The sequence below is a fragment of the Nicotiana tabacum genome, chromosome 4 (assembly GCF_000715075.1).
Source record: "Nicotiana tabacum cultivar K326 chromosome 4, ASM71507v2, whole genome shotgun sequence".
In the NCBI taxonomy this organism is placed as follows: Eukaryota; Viridiplantae; Streptophyta; class Magnoliopsida; order Solanales; family Solanaceae; genus Nicotiana; species Nicotiana tabacum.
Genome location: NC_134083.1, coordinates 24,751,324 through 24,768,894, shown reverse-complemented (window position 1 = coordinate 24,768,894; position 17,571 = coordinate 24,751,324). Strand labels below are relative to the sequence as shown.

General features: G+C 38.5%; 2 protein-coding genes across 2 annotated transcripts; both read right to left on the bottom strand.

Annotated features, from left to right (window-relative positions):
- On the bottom strand, nt 1-1,514 carry LOC107793744 (uncharacterized). The gene is made up of 2 exons (XM_016616159.2): nt 1,390-1,514; nt 1-568 (listed from the first exon to the last, which is right to left on the bottom strand). The coding sequence occupies exons 1-2, from the start codon at nt 1,512-1,514 to the stop codon at nt 1-3; spliced, it is 693 nt and encodes a 230-aa protein (XP_016471645.2).
- Nucleotides 1,515-4,200: 2,686 nt separating this feature from the next.
- Nucleotides 4,201-5,783, bottom strand: LOC107793745 (thioredoxin-like 1-2, chloroplastic). Its single transcript, XM_016616160.2, has 4 exons — nt 5,346-5,783; nt 5,074-5,256; nt 4,817-4,981; nt 4,201-4,652 (listed from the first exon to the last, which is right to left on the bottom strand). The coding sequence occupies exons 1-4, from the start codon at nt 5,559-5,561 to the stop codon at nt 4,407-4,409; spliced, it is 810 nt and encodes a 269-aa protein (XP_016471646.1). The 5' UTR covers nt 5,562-5,783; the 3' UTR covers nt 4,201-4,406.
- Nucleotides 5,784-17,571: the final 11,788 nt, after the last annotated feature.

The following is a 17,571-nucleotide window of genomic DNA, read 5'->3' as shown; positions in this document are numbered from 1 at the left end:
CTATGTTGCAGGCTCCTTCCCTTTGCTACCGGAGATTGAGATTGCATTCATCTTCCTTGCTGCCGTTTGGTCACCTCTTATTTGTTTAAGTCTCTCGAAAGTTGGGAATTTCAGCAGTTGATGATACGTTGATGGCACAGCCTTTATTTCTTGCAACCATGGTCTCCCTAGGATGATGTTGTAACCCATATCACCATCCACCACCTCGAAAAGGGTCGTCTCCATCACCCCTTCAGCATTCGTGGGCAGCAGGCTCTCTCCTATGGTTATCACTCTTGCTAGATTGAACCCGGCGAGGAGCTTTGTGGTCGGAATGATGCTTTTGGTGAGCTTGACTTGCTCCAACACCCTCCATTGTATAATATTGGCCGAACTTCCTGGATCCACCAGAACACGTTTAATTCTAAAATCTAAGACATTTAGAGAGATTACCAGGGTGTCGTTATGCGGTAGCAGCAGTCCATCCATGTCTTCCTCCGTAAAAGTAATATCGTCTCCAGCGACTTCCCGGAGTCTCTTGATGTGGGTCACTGACACCTTTGTCTTTTTTGCCGTCAAAAATGTAACCCTGTTAATCTCATTCCCCCCGAAAAATCATGTTGATCATCAGGCATAAGGGATCTTCTACTGCTTTCTAAGGCTCCGCGTTATCACGATTGCGACCGTAGTTGTTTTTAGTCTGGTCACTTAAAAATTCTTTGAGATGGCCGTTTTTCAGCAATTTCGCCACCCCTTCGCGCAGATGCTGACATTCCCCAGTCCGGTGACCGTTTGTCCCGTGGTATTCGTACCACAACTTAGGATCCCTCTGGCTAGGATCGGATCTCATTAGTTTTGGGAACCGTGCTTCTTTAATGTTCCTCATAGCCGACACCAGCTCTACTGCACTGACATTGAAGTTGTATTCGGAAAGTTTGGGGTAGGAAGAATCTTGAGATTTATTCTGTTGCTGCGCTTGGTTTGTACAGTAATTGTGTGTACTTCTTTGAGTTTGACCCTTTCAGCATTGGTGGTGCGCCCGAAATTTGATCCATTCGGGCATTTACTTTCCTCATAAACCGCATGAGTTGGATTTCAAAGGGATCACTCTCGTTATTGTGATCAGATCCGCTCCCCCCGGCCCCATCGGAGCCGATCTCGTCCCTCAAAGTGTTGTTGTCAAACCTCTGCGTTGTTTGATTTGTGGGAGCACCAGGAAGAACTAGACCTCGTCCATTCGCATTGTTGGAAGCACCCGACAACGCTTGCTTCAGCTCCGTCATGAGCTTATCCTGTCATGTGAGATGACCTATAATGGCCTCTTGTTGCTCCTACAAGACCCTGACTGCTTCGACAACGTGCTCTTCTTCAACATCATCAGGAGTCGCGCCCCAAACATGTCACGGATACCTGCAGCCGTGGACCGGCATGGCCTTGTTCCCCTTGTTGTGGGTATCACTGATAGAATATTCGTGTTGAGGCTGATTTTCTTGAGCCTCAACGTTGTGTGTGTTGTCAACACCATTATCTGCCATTTTCAATGACTTTTATTGAGGACAAAGAATCAAAAAAGTTAGTAATAGAAGCAAGGATCAACTCAATTACACAACTGTCTATGCCCCACGGTGGGCACCAAACTGTTTACCCGTAAAACTGTATAATTGAATTTGTACATGATTTATATACAAGTGAATTAATTTGATTAAAAAATAACAGATAATTTAGACAAAAATATAAGACTTAGCTTTAAAATTAAGATAAACGGTAGATATCTTAGTTCCAGGCGTAGAGCTACCGGGAGCAATAATAACAGTGCAAGTAAGCAGGAAAATAAAATGTTATTTGAGCTTTTGATGAAATATAGTATATGCTTGTGAGAAAATTCGTGTCCTTACAATGATGATAGAGCTCACTATTTATAGTTACACCTAGGAAACAAGGTCCTAGGATTAAGCTCCTCTTTAATGACAATTACGAGGGCCATTGAAGAATGTATAACGGTGGGCAGTGAATGTTATATTCTCTGTGACGAATCATGCACTTAATGCTGTAGAATATTCTTCATTGAATGCTACCAGATGACGACATTTATTGTGTCTTTATAAGTATCATTCTCTCTGATGACAGGCGAGATCATTACCTTCGGGTTTTGTTATCTTCTGTCTTCGATTCCACGGGTCGCTTTCTCATGTGATCATTAAATATGAACATAGTTTACCTTATATATTAGGTTGTTCCCGTTCTCATTCAACAGGCGGGTATTGTTTTCCTATACTAAAAGCTAAGGGAATAAATTGGAATTCACTCCTCGATAATTTCAAACGTATTGTGTTTTCTAACCAACCATTAAATGGGACTCGAATTTTGAACAATATAAAAATAGTAGTACTGTATAGAATATTGACCAAAAATACTAGTGCGTGTGGGGAAGACAATAAAATGAGGGGAATGGTGAAACAAGTAGTGAGTAATTGAACTAGTGCGTGTGGGGAAGACAATAAAATGAGGGGAATGGTGAAACAAGTAGTGAGTAATTGAAATGTGAGTACCACGTACCCATCCCAATCCACATTCAAAATCTAGGAGATGTGGTATGGTATCCCCACATTAAATAGCAAATGGGGCCATCCTCGTCAGCTCCACGGGGTACCCAGCTAATGGGAACTCTTTTCTGTGGGTAATGTCGGGGCTTCCATTTGTTTCCAACTTTCCATAAACAACTGCGCTATTACGAGTATCCTTGACACCATGGGAATAGCTCCATTTTATTTTCTTGACAATCCATTATTAATACTAGTATTTTATAAATGGCCCATGTTGCCCACTCTCCTTCTCTATTCTTGAATTAGTCAGAGTTCTAAAATTAATGAAATTTTTTTTAAAAAAAAGAGTCAGAGTTCAGAAAAAGATCGCACTCCAAGAGGGTATAATATAAGTAGTCTATTCTGATGCAATGATCAGTGGTTGATTTCATGCCTTGAACCCGTAATTTATAGATCACACAAAGACAACTTTAGCATTGCTCCAAATTTATCCTTCTAAATGTATATTTATGAATGGAAATCAACTCAGCGTTCACATGAATTTAATCCACTCCATAAATCCTCAAAAGGAAGAAGCATGTCTAATTTCATTCATAATGTTAAGATTTTTGGCGCTGAACTTCCGAGAAGAATAACTAAGAAGAAGATGTACATAGGAAAAGGTGAAAGAACTGGATATTTCTAATTGTGCACGCTGTAGGGTTATGTCACGGGTTATTGGTTACGCCCCAAATGTAACAATTTGCAAAGCAAGCATTATTCTTCACAAAATATATATAAACAAGTGACATTAATTAAGGAGAAAAAGAAAAGCTAGCAAAAGTTATGGAGAACTACGTGTTTGAAAATGAGAAGGTGGGAAAAGGTTGCCTAAGTAAAATTGTTTAACAAAAGATCGAAAAGGACATTGAGAAAAAGTTACGGAGAACTCATGTTTGCTTTTTAAGTCTCCAACGACCATCTTGATTCCAACCAAGTCCACAAATAGCAACAAGTCCTAAAGGGCATAAAATAAAATTAAGTTGAAAACTAAAATTAAACCTAGCTAATGACTTAAGAGAAAATTATTGGGATTTTTACATAATTCGAAACCAAATTTCATGCCAATCTTAAAAGCAAAGTTCTTGTCGATATTATACACATTATATATCATTGTGGAATTTTTCTCATCATTTGAATTATGATCTTGGTATTAAATTCTTCAATTCTTCCTACTGTAAAGCTGGACTCTTGTCGGCGGACGCACATGGTATTTAGACTTTGTAAAACTTTGAAAGAGCGACAAATATGTCTTCTTAAAGCTTTCAAACATGGAATCAATCGCCGCCATGTTTTGGTTTACAAATGCGTTTTGACACTTAGCTGTCGACTAATTTATGTTGAACGCTATCCTGGACTTGCGTTGAGGATATTTGAATTGAATCTTTATACTATAAATTTCCATCAATAGCCTTTTCTATTTAAATTCTTGTAATAATGTCAAGGTGGATGTCAAGCTACAAGTTTTGAAATTGGTTAAAAGATTTAATTGGGAATTGCTTGAATCACCTGTTAATGCGAGGATGGAATAAATTAACTACGTAACAAATAGCTAAACACATAATACTAATTATTCCTTCGTCGAGGGTTGAAGAAGAGGAGAAAATATTTTAGAACGGTAATGGATAAGATAAAACGGTAAACGAAAAGATAAGCATAATGTATTTCATTTGCTTAACAAAATGACTATGTTTGATCCAATTGACAGATTGACCAACTATGCAAGAGCTTATCCAAAAAACACCCAGCCCTGCTTATGGAAAACCCCAATTAATAATATTTACATTCACAAAACAAATTTGCTCCCAAAAAATATTGTTGCAAACTTCTATTCAGATCTCCAATTTAGGCCATCAACAACTCGTTGCTTTCTTTTAGCCCCAGATTATTATCAAAATTGCTGGATAGATCCACACCTGATAGCACAAAATTTTCCAATCTATCCTTTTTCGGATAATCCAAGGATTGATTTCTTGATAATTGACCAATTGAGGCTAAAGCTAACAGCTCAGACTCATCAAGCCCTTTTGCTGGACCAAGGCTACACCTATCTGTTCCGTACTTCCCTAATGCATCTTTGAATTTCTTGATCTGCATAATAACAAATTTGCTATAAGAAACTATAGGACTCCTATATTTTTGGTCTTTGAGAAACTAAAATTTCAAAAATCTATATATTTTTGGAGGATCCGATAGAGTGCGGCAGCATTTTGGGCAACATAACGAAAAAATAACAGGAGTTTTGTGTAACTTACTGTTGCATTAGTACAGCTGAAGCTACAGAGTTTGCCTTCTGCACCCCTATAGAATCTAAAGAAGGGCAAAACATGAATTCGAAGAGCATGACACATGGCTTTGAGTTCTTCATAGTTTACTTTGAGAAAAATTGCATCCGGGTTTGAATCAGCCAGTTGACATATCTAAAAACATTGAGAAAAAAAAGGTGAGATTTTTGTAACGCAAACAGGTGGAAAAGGAAAATAAAAGTCATCCTAGGTAAAATTAAACATACCTTAGGATGTAAAGTCCTGCAACCTCCACAACCAGGGGAATAAAAGTCAATAATGACCAATTTGTCACCAGCATTTAACAATGAATCAACAAGCTCCTTCGCTGAATGGATTTCTAGCATGTTGGGTTTTAGGGTTTTTTCCCACCATCTTTGAGCTTTGCTTACACATATTGATGCTTGTGCCTAATAGTCAAAAAAGATTCAATCTTTGAACCCAAAAAAGGCTAAATCAATACATAAAAGAGAAAGTTACTAAAAAAAGTTTTACATACATTAATGGAGACGGGTTTTGGAGTTTTAACATTCCAATGGCTCAAACCAATCTGATTCGGTACATCCAAAGATTTGCCCAGAAATTCATTGGGTGTTAAAGCTGTAATATTTAGAGCCCCAACCGAAGAGCGAACAGAAAAGCCTTTGTTTGTGTTGTTGAAAAAGCAATCGCAGGAACCAGAAACAGAAAATCCAGTTTTGAACGAACAAGCCATTTTTCTCTCCTAAAAATCTGAGGATTAGTCAAGAATTTAGCATCCAACAACAAATTCCCACAAAATCCACCGACCCTTTTGGATCAAGAATCAATTTCTTCGAATAGAACAAGATTAAAAGGAAAAAAATTGTCCGCTTTTTCAACAGGAAAAGTAACGATGTGTTCTTTTGGACCAGTATATGTTTTGGTGGTTGAGAGGTAAAAAGGGCCAAAATAGATTGTGGCTTTGTGTTTCTCTCTGAAACTTATAAAAAGAGGCGAACAAATTGAAGAAGAAAAGAATGGTGGGGAGAAAGAATTATTAAAGGTCAAAAAGTGAAAAGGAAAAGAAAAAGGATTAGGTGGGGTCAATGAGTCAGATTTAAACTGTGGGCTTTATCCATAAACAAATTTCCCCTTTCCTTTTCACTTTCTTTTTTCCTTAATAATAGATTAACAACTCCTAAATTTCTGATTTTGGATATAGTAATTGATAATGCAGGCTATGTGTCGGATCTGATTTGGGATGAGGAGAGGATTAAGGCTTTGTTTATTATTGTGCTTGCGTGTATTTGCGTGTATTTGCGTTGGCATTTTCTTTTTTGGTTTTTTGTCATGTTTTAAAATTTGAATTAATTGGATTTTTTTATTTTTTATTTTTGCCTAAGGGCTAATATATAAATAAAATTTCAAAAATGGATCAAATGCTTACCAGCTGTCCAAATCAAAAATCAAAATAGAAATTGCATGAAGCTACTAGCTATTAAAAAAGATAGAAAAACTAAAATCTAATGAACTAACTATTACAACATGATAAGTTGAATGTTTCCTTCTCCTATTAGTGTATGTGAATCCAATTGTCATTGGCAAATACCAAGCAGCACCTATCAAGCTCTCACAAGGCGCCAGGGTATATTGTCCATAGTCTAAAATAAATTCTAAACATCTTCACCGCAGAGTTGAAGTCCGTATCGTCCTTCAAGTGTCGCTACTATATGATTTTCATATGCAGTAGATTAATTTTATTCAAGTATTAATCATATGCTCACTCATCAAAATTAATTGGATTTAGATAAGTGTTTTTAGAAGAAAAATATCCAAAAGACGGGCATCTGGAGCTTCGGTGGAGGAGCTGATTATTGCCATTATCGGTTTAGGATTTTTGGCAGTAAGTCACTGCATTTTCACCGCGTAGCTGACTGTGTCCTTTGCCAGTTGGGCATATTTTGGATTTGGATAAGACCCCACCAAATCACTATTTACAAGGACATTATATACCGACAATATCGTATGTGGATGCACATTACTCTAGAAAAAAAAATGCAACATCTTTATTTACGTTACTCATACGCATTGTCACAATAAATAAGATTAAAATACATATATTATATTATTATAATTGATTCATAGTAACCAGAAAAGAGTTTCTTAGTAAACTTCGTTCTTTTTCCGTTTCTCGTTTTAAAATAGGAACAGTTGTTAAAGTGTATCAAGAAGTAGAAGATTAGAGAGAAGTGCTTCAACAAAACAAAATATTGCAATTGAAAGTTGAAGTGAAGTTTCAATTGTAACGACCCAAAATTCAATTAGTCGTGACGGCATATAACTTAATTCGCTAGGTAAGCCAGTTATCAACTATTCAATTTTAATGAAATTTAACAAGACAATTAAGTAAAAAAAATATCTAAATCTTATACATTCTCCAATGACTGGTAGTACAAATCATGAGCTTCTAAGATTAGAATATACAAAACTGGTATGAAATAAATACAACATCTGTTCGAAAATGTACATAAATAGATCTTTATAAATCTAAGGCTACTATGAACAAGAGGCAGCTACAACCGGAACGCGGTACATCTTCAAATTCAGCTCCCGTCAGTCTCAACAACGTCAGCAGCCAACATTTGCACGCAAGGTGTAGAAGTGTAGTATGAGTACAACCGCCCCCATGTACTCAATAAGTAACAAACCTAACCTTATGTTGAAAGTAGTGACGAGTTGGAACAAAGGTCGGGTCCAACACCAATAGCCAACAATAGTCCATAACAACGTAAAGCAAGTAACAAAAGAAGTAACTCAGAGATAAAATGCTCAGTTTAATCATGATTTCTGAAAATAGTTCTGCCTTTCAAGTATATCAGTGAAAACCCAAATCGTTTATCGAAGTTGCCAAAAATATGAGTAAGTTTGAAAATAGTAATTTTCCCAAAAATCCTTTCAACAATAAATAAGATGTTTCATTTTCTTTCCAGATAGTCAGTGTAAACTGCATCACCATGCCCATATGCCAATATATGTGAGAAGTCATGAATGACGTGATACTGTACAATATGAGGAAGATACATCTTTATGAGTGTATGTCATGTGTGCATGTCAATGCAATGTATCTCAGAGATGAACTCATGTACTCACACTCTTAGAGTACTCAATCTCATTGTCTCACACTTTCAACTCATCATGCTCAATCACTTAGTATCGTACATGGCCAATCCGGCCCAGGAAAGATTCATCCCGGAATATATACATCAACTGACCATCAGTTACCCAGTACTGAGTAGGGCCAATCTAGCCCGTGGGGAAGATCCATCCCCAGATATAAATGCTTCGGACAAAGATCCATGTCCAGGGAAGATCCATCCCTTAATATAAATCAATCACACTCACTGGGTATGTGTGTAGACTCCGGAGGGGTTCCTTCAGCCCAAACGCTAAAATCCGCACGGACAACTCACGTGCTATAATATCAATATCTCAAAATCAGGCCCTCGGCCTCACTTAATCATCAACCTCTCCAATCTCCCGGGCTCACAATGACATGAACTAACCCAAAATGATGATTTGATGTATCAATAAATAACAACAGAGACTGAAATATGATATGCAATGAATGAATATGACTGAGTATGACATTGCAATGTAAGCAAATAACTCAACAGCAGTAATTACCTCAATGAGTCCCAATAGAATAAACATGTATCCTAGACATGGTTTCTAATATGATTCACAGCTCGATAACTTTAGTACGTAGAGATTTCATAATTACAGATAAGTTCAGGTAACTATGCAGTACCACAGAAATAACGAAGTCATAGTTCACACAGTGCACGCCCACATGCCCATCACCTAGCATGTGCATCACCTCAACACCAAACACATAACACGTATAGTCAAGGTTCATACCCTCAGCTCCAAGATTAGAAGAGTTACTTACCTCGAACAAGACGAATCCAATGCCGGGCAAGCTAAACAATACTCCGAAAATTCTATTCCGCACGTATCAACCTCCGAACGCCTTCATATCTCCTAAATTCCATGCCAAATGATACGAAACTAGTCAAACAACGTGCAAATTAATCAAAATACACTCCAATGCTTGCAATTTAACAATTTATAAAAATTTCTAACTCCGCTCGAAAAATCGACAGTGGGGCCCACGTCTCGAAATCTGACGAAACTCACAAAATCCGACAATCCATCAAATTACGAGTTCAACCATACTAATTTTACTCAAATCCGACACCGAATTGGTATTCAAAACTCGAAAATTCGTTTTATGAAATTATAGAAATTTTCTTCGATTTCTCTTGAAGATTCGATAATCATACACCAAAAATGAAGATTAGTTAATGAAATATAATCATAAGGGAGTCAAGAACACTTACCCCAAGTTGTGTGGAAAAATTCTTCTCCAAAGTCGCCCAAACCGAGCTCCAAAATCCAAAAATGGATAAAAAATATTGAACCCTCGAATATAAGGCATTCTGCCCAGCGTTTCCGCATTTGCGGACACTAGGTCGCATTTGTGACCATCGCTTCTGCGTAACAAGCTCGCATCTGTGAGACAGCCTTGGCCAGCAGTGATCACTTCTACGATGTCCAGGACCGCTTCTGCGCGCAAAATTCCATATCTGCGGCTCCTGCCCAGCAGTGCTCAGTCCATTTCTGTGAAGGGTTGCTCGCTTCTGTGGGCCGAACCTGCGGTTCCTCATGCGCAGGTGCGAAGACACTAGCAATAGAAAAATTCTAGCATTTTTTTAAGTCCGAATTTGATCCGTTAATCATCCGAGGCCCCCGTGAGTTCAACCAAATATACCAACAAGTCCTAAAATATTATACGAACTTAGTCGAGGCCTCAAATCACATCAAAAAACACTAAAACCACGAATCATAACCCAATTCAAGCTTAATGAAACTGAGAAATCTCAACTTCTACATTCGATGCCGAAACCTATCAAATCAAGTCCGATTGACCTCAAATTTTGCTCACAAGTCATAAATGACATAACGGACGCATTCCAACTTTCAGATTCCGATCCCGATATCAAAAAGTCAACTCTCCGGTCATACTTCCAAACTTACATTCCCATTTTTAGCCAATTCAAGCCTAATTTTACTACGAACTTTCAAATAATTTTTCGGACATGCTCCTAAGTCCAAAATCACCATACAAAGCTATTGAAATCATCAAAACTCTATTCTGGGGTCGTTTACACATAGTCAATATCCGGTCAACTATTTCAACTTAAGCTTTAGCCCTTGAAACTAAGTATTTCAATTCATTCCAAAACCTCACCGGACCCAAACCAATTACCCCGGCAGTCATAAATAACTGTAAAGTATAAATTAAGTAGTAAATGGGGGGAACGGGGCTGTAATACTCAAAACGACCGGCCGGGTCATTACATTCTCCCCCACTTAAACATACGTTTGTCCTCGAATGTGCCAAGAGTTATTTTCAAGCCATCACATCACTATTCCATCTTGTCACACCCATACCCGGGGGTGATCCCACGCCATCCTATTCCATATAGGCGTGACAGTACAACATAATTGAAGATCATTACTTTAACTTTAGTCTGTAAAACTTAGGACCCAAATTTCCAACATCCAGAATTCTTTTCAAGACACGAATCTCACATCTGCACACTGTATCTGAACAAGCTGTATCAAGCCATAACCATAACCCCAGATATAATCACATAACATACTACACAACTCGCATGCTCGCAGCACCATTCCCGATCACAACAACTACTCCAACTAACCCGGTACTAGTAGTAAACCCCATATCAAGCCAAACCTCATTCCAAAACCTTCGTACACTGCTGATAATAAAAAAAACATGAGGAATCTCGTAACTCCTTATCAGATCAACAAGTCATGGACCTCTCTCGCCCCAACCAGAACCATATTCACTTTCTAAGCCGACTTTTAATGTCATCCTACCAAATATACCGTAATCAAACCTGATAGTACCCATTCTAGGTCCAATGACCATGTATTATTAAACACAACTATCCCACAGACATGCCACACCAATATAACTCAAGCCACAACTGTGCAATCCGTGTACCCAAAAATAGAAAATGTCTCAAAGAAGAGAACCGTATTGCATGTTCAACCAGCACCACCACAACTGCACACGAATCTAACAACGGCAACCAACTCTTCTAGAGCTCACATTAACATCAACCGCACGGCATGGTCACATGCCTCCAGTCCCAGCATATCATACAAGAGCAATTAAACAAGTATACATGTATATAATAATGAGATAAGATTCTCATGATCCTGGACTGGTATAAATAACACGTTTCCTACACCAATAGAAAATATACTATCACAACTAAAATCAGCAAGTTAACGCATAAATAGTAACTACTAAGTTTTCTCAGGGAATTAGCCTCTTCATAACTTCAAGTATAGCCCAGATAGTTCTCCACAAAGGTATGAATATGAGAAATGTTATAACTTTATGATTAACAGTTAACTCTAGGCATATCATAACCTAAGCATTCTTCCGAGTATGAATACTTGCCCCGATGCCCGTACATGGGCTCAAACCTCACCTATATGCACACTCATAGCGCGTAGCTATCACAAATAATTAATGCAACTAGTACCTCAACTGAGTTTAAATAAAATACTCACCTCAAACAGGTCGCAACCCTAAAACAATATGCTTCTGAGAATTCCTAGTTTTCAAATTCATAGGACACATGAATCATCATAACTGATCTCAATTCTAGCATTCGAATGACTAACACATCTTTCATGCATGATCATACCACGAGGAATACTTCCATAATTCTTCTGTGCCACATAGCAAAAATTCGAATACCAGTAGTCTAACAACCATATGAGTACCGCCATACCAATGAACATCCGTAAGTCAAAACACAATGCGCCTTTTGAAATGCGCACTCTTCTCAGGGATTACCGATCGGTTATAACATTCATCGAAATATCTGAAATTGACCATTCTGTCCAAAATTCGTGATCTTCCTTTCAAGAATGAACTGCCACCTTGCACATGTAAATCTAAATCCCGCACAACACACTACATCTATCATGTGAAAGCATGAGAATCGCATTATAAACTCTGAGTCACCAGCAAATTACATACCCGGTTAGTTAAAAACCTTTCTCTTGCTTCTTTCCAGGAGGAAATCACAATACACAATATGTTCCCCACACCGGTAGAAAATATCCGGTTCAAACCATGCTAGAAACCATCAAGAACATTTTGAAATCCATTTTCACGCAACCAAGCTATCAGAACTAAATTCCTCTAACTCGATCAAGCCACGCAGGTCACCAAACCCAAGAATATTGCCACCAAAACATCTGTAGAGCCTCACTACATCATAATCACCCAAAAGAACCGAGCCTACCATTACCATACTGGTCCAGCCTACTACACAGTTGTCCTATTTTCTCTGAACTTCTTCTGAATTACCCTCAAGTTGACACTTTTCCTTGTTAGAATACTATCATCCTTACCCAAAGCTCACTATAAGACACCCTAACATAAAACCACACCGCCCTAAGGCCCATAAGCTGTTGTATTCTTTTTAAGCACCCCGTAAATACCATAACCGAGATATTCACTCTGAAAGACCTTATGTGAATTTAAAATTGTTCCTCTTCCCTTTCTTATACCTTCTTCACTCTGAAAGACATTCACTCTGAAAGACCTTCTGAATTACCCTCAAGTTCACACTTCTCCTTGTCAGAACACTATCATCCTTACCCAAATCTCACTATAAGACACCCTAACATAAAACCACACCGCCCTAAGCCCCATAAGCTATTGTATTCTTTTTAAACACCTCGTAAATACCACAACCGAGACATTCACTCTGAAAGACCTTATGTGAATTTAAAATTATTTCTCTTCCCTTTCTTATACTGAAATGTAGAATCCATAGTCATACAGAATTACCGCAAGTCCCGATACCATCCAATATAAATAACTGATTCTAGTGATATAGGATTCCGAAAAATTTTCAATTACCACATATACATTTTTGAATCCATTAGCACCTTCTCGAGAGTCACCCACTTTGTTCAAATCTAAATTACACCACCCCAAACGGGCTGAAAGACACATGCCCCATTAGCATAACAACACCCAAAGAAGTAACCCTGCCTTAATACCACCGATCAAATTCATACTCTGTGCGCACTACATCCTTCAGAAATAATAACTCACTCATCCCATGATTTTCATATACTCCTAAAGTGCCATATAACTCGTATCCAGTCATTTCATTACTCGAGTCCTCCTCAATCTCAACCTCGGTAAGTCGTAATTGATCCATAAGTATGCCTCAAGCCAAAACCAATAAAACACATAACCGTGCAATCAAATTGTAGGTAGCAAACTCCCCCACTTGGCTCAAAGTCATAAATCATGACATTCAATAACTCACAATACCCATACCGTGTTATTGTTGTGATACTGCAGCGAGATTCGACTAAATTATTCACAAGCTCATTAACGCAACCCGTATAGTACCTCAATTCATGTGCTAAGCTCCCCTTTTATTTCTCTAGACAGTCAAGTCAACTTTATCAACCAGATTCAAATTCAAACACATACACCCTGTTGGTAGAAAAAAAACTCTCTACTCAATATTATAAGGAACACACTAACGTAGATTACTACGCAGGAGATAACCCACATATCTATCCTCAAATTGGCATCTTGCTATACCCTTTTGCAGCCACAATTCTTACGCATTCCCTTAATCTTTCTGAGTTTGAACTCATTAACACGACATGAAAATCTAATTCGCTCCACAATTAAACTGTATGACAGATCCTTCAATACATTCATAACTCGGACCGTACGTCACATCATAACGAAAATCAAGTACCCAATGGCCCTTTTTACATTCCAAGGAAACACTTCTCGTCACATTCAAACTATCTTACACATCCTGCAGTTACATCATACTTATCATATAGCCATTCAACCGCTCATCGAGTCACGAATTCCATTCATAGGGACACCACGGGACATATGAGTCCAATTGTACAAGTTACAACTGAAGTTACCGAGCCTAAGCTACGGTCTAAACTTGGCCTCAAGTCCTCCAGACTGGCCCTTCACCAAAACACAGAATACACATTTCAAACCTCGTTCATGGAATCACAAGCCGGCGATGCACAACTGATACCGAGCGCTCACATACGCACATGAATGCGTGGAAGGAATTCATAGAGTTATGTTTCAAGCTGAATCAATTTTGCACGATAAGGAAAGAAAGAAGGGAAATTATCCTAAATGTCGTGTAGCCCCTCGAAGATAAGTATGGACATCATCATACCTATCCGCAAGACTCTACTAGACACTTGCTCATGACTTGTAGAACCTATGAACCAAGAGCTCTGATACCAACTTGTCACGGCCCAAAATCTAACTAATCGTAATGGCACCTAACCCAACCCACTAGGTAAGCCAGTTATCAACTATCCAATTCCAATGGAATTTAACAAGACAATTAAGTAAAAGAAAGTATCTAAATCTTATACATTCCCCAAGGACTGATAGTACAAATCATGAACTTCTAAGATTAGAATATACAAAGCTGGTATGAAATAAATACAACATTTGTTCGAAAATATACATAAACAGGTCTTTATAAATCTAAGGCTACCATGAACAAGAGGCAGCTACAACCGGAATGCGGGTACATCTTCAAATCCAGCTCCCGTCGGTCTCAACAACGTCAGCAGCCAACATTTGCACGCAAGGTGCAGAAGTGTAGTATGACTACAACCGCCCCCATGTACTCAATAAGTAACAAACCTAACCTTATGTTGAAAGTAGTGACGAGTTGGAACAAAGGTCGGGTCCAACACCAATAGCCAACAACAGTCCATAACAACGTAAAGCAAGTAATAAAAGAAGTAACTCAGAGATAAAATGCTCAGCTTAATCATGATTTCTGAAAATAGTTTTGCCTTTCAAGTATATCAGTGAAAACCCAAATCGTTTACCGAAGTTGCCAAAAATATGAGTAAGTTTTAAAACAGTAATTTTCCCAAAAAATCTTTCAACAATAAATAAGTTGTTTCATTTTCTTTCCAGATAACCAGTGTAAAATGCATCACCATGCCCATATACTAATATGTGTGAGAAGTCATGAATGACGTGATACCGTACAGCATGAGGAAGATACATCTCTATGCATGTATGTCATGTATGCATGTCAATGCAATGTATCTTAGAGATGAACTCATGTACTCACACTCTTAGAGTACTCAATCTCATTGTCTCACACTTTCAACTCATCATGCTCAATCACTTAGTACTATATATGGTCAAATCCGGCCCAGGGAAGACCCATTCCGGAATATATACATCGACTGACCATCAGTCACTCAGTACTGAGTAGGGCCAATCCAGCCCGCGGGGAAAATACATATCTAGGTATAAATGTTTCGGACAAGATCTATGTCCAGGGAATATCCATCCCTCAATATAAATCAATCGCGCTCACTAGGGGTGTGTGCAGACTCCGGAGGGGCCCCTTCAGCCCAAGCGCTAAAATTCGCTGACAACTCACGTGATGCATGGACAACTTACGTGCTATAGTATCAATATCTCAAAATCAGGCCCTCGGCCTCACTCAGTCATCAACCTCTCCAGTCTCTCGGGCTCATAATGACATGAACTAGCCCAAAATGATGATATAATGTATCTATAAATAACAACAGAGACTGATATATGATATGCAATGAATGAATATGACTGAGTATGACATTGCAATGTAAGCAAATAAATCAACAACAGTAATGACCTTAGTGAGTCCCAACAAAATACTAACATGAATCACAGCTCGATAACTCTAGTACGTAGAGATTTCATCATTACAGATAAGTTCAGGTAACTACACAGTACCACAGAAATAACGGAGTCACAATTTATACGGTGCACGTCCACACGCCCGTCACCTAGCATGTCCGTCACCTCAACACCAAACACATAACACGTATAGTCAGGGTTTATACCCTCAGCTCCAAGATTATAAGAGTTACTTACCTCGAACAAGACGAATTCAATGCCGGGCAAGCTAAACAATACTCTAGAAATTCCATTCCGCGCGTATCAACCTCCGAATGCCTTCATATCTCCTAAATCCCACGCCAAATGATACAAAACTAGTCAAACAACGTGCAAATTAATCAAAATATACTCCAATGCTTGCAATTTAACAATTTATAAAAATTTCTAATTTCGCTCAAAAAATCGACAGTGGGTCCCACATCTCGGAATCCGACGAAACTTATAAAATCCGACAACCCATCCAATTACGAGTTCAACCATACTAATTTCACTCAAATCCGACTCCGAATCGGTAAACTAGAAAATTCGTTTTATGAAATTATAGAAATTTCCTTTGATTTCTCTTGAAGATTCAATAATCATCCACCAAAAATGAAGATTAATTCATGAAATATAATCACAAGGGAGTCAAGAACACTTACCCCAAGTTGTGTGAAAAAATTCCTCTCCAAAATCTCCCAAACCGAGCTCCAAAATCCGAAAATGGATAAAAAATATTGAACCCTCGAATATAAGGCATTTTGCCCAGCGTTTCCGCATTTGCAGACACTAGGTCGCATCTGCGACCATTTCTTTTGCGTAACAAGCTCGCATAGCGAGACAGCCTTGGCCAGCAGTGATCACTTATGCGATGTCCAGGACCGCTTATGCGGTCGCGCTTCTGCGCAGGTTCCTTCGCATCTGCGGTTCCTTTCGCTTATGTGATTAGTGTCACCGCTTCTGCGGCCGCGCTTCAGAGCGCAAAATTCCGCATCTGCGGTTCCTGCCCAGTAGTTCCCAGTCCGCTTCTGTGAAGGGCTGCTCGCTTCTGCGGGCCGCACTTGCGGTTTCTCATGCGCATATGCGAAGACACCAGCAACAGAAAAATTCCAGCATTTTTCTTAAGTCTGAATTTAATCCGTTAATCATCCGAAACTCACCCGAGGCCCCCGGGAGCTCAACCAAATATACCAACAAGTCCTAAAACATTATACGAACTTAATCGAGGCCTCAAATTACATCAAACAACGCTAAAACCATGAATCATACCCCAATTCAAGTTTAATGAAACTAAGAAATCTCAACTTCTACATTCGATGCCGAAACCTATCAAATCATGTCCGATTGACCTCAAATTTTGCACACAAGTCATAAATGCCAAAACAGACGCATTCCAACTTCCAGATTCGGATTCCGACCCAATATAAAAAAGTCAACTCCCCGATCAAACTTCCAAACTTATATTTCCATTTTTAGCCAATTCAAGCCTAATTTAACTACGGACTTCCAAATAATTTTTCGGACATGCTCCTAAGTCCAAAATTACCATACAGAGCTATTGGAATCATCAAAACTCTATTCTGGGGTCGTTTACATATAATCAACATCCGGTCAACTATTTCAACTTAAGCTTTAACTCTTGGAACTAAATGTTCCAATTCATTCCAAAACCTCACCGGACTCGAACCAATTATCCCGACAGTCCTACAACAACTATAAAGTATAAATTGAGCAGTAAATGGGGGAACATGGCTGTAATACTCAAAACGACTGGCCAGGTCGTTATACCAATATAAAAAAGAAAAAAAAACATTGGAAGGTTAGATAAAAGTGCTCTAATAATAGGCGGAGCTAAGATTTGAAGTTTATGAATTTGTGATTCTAGCTTGTTTAAGTTATTGAGTTATAA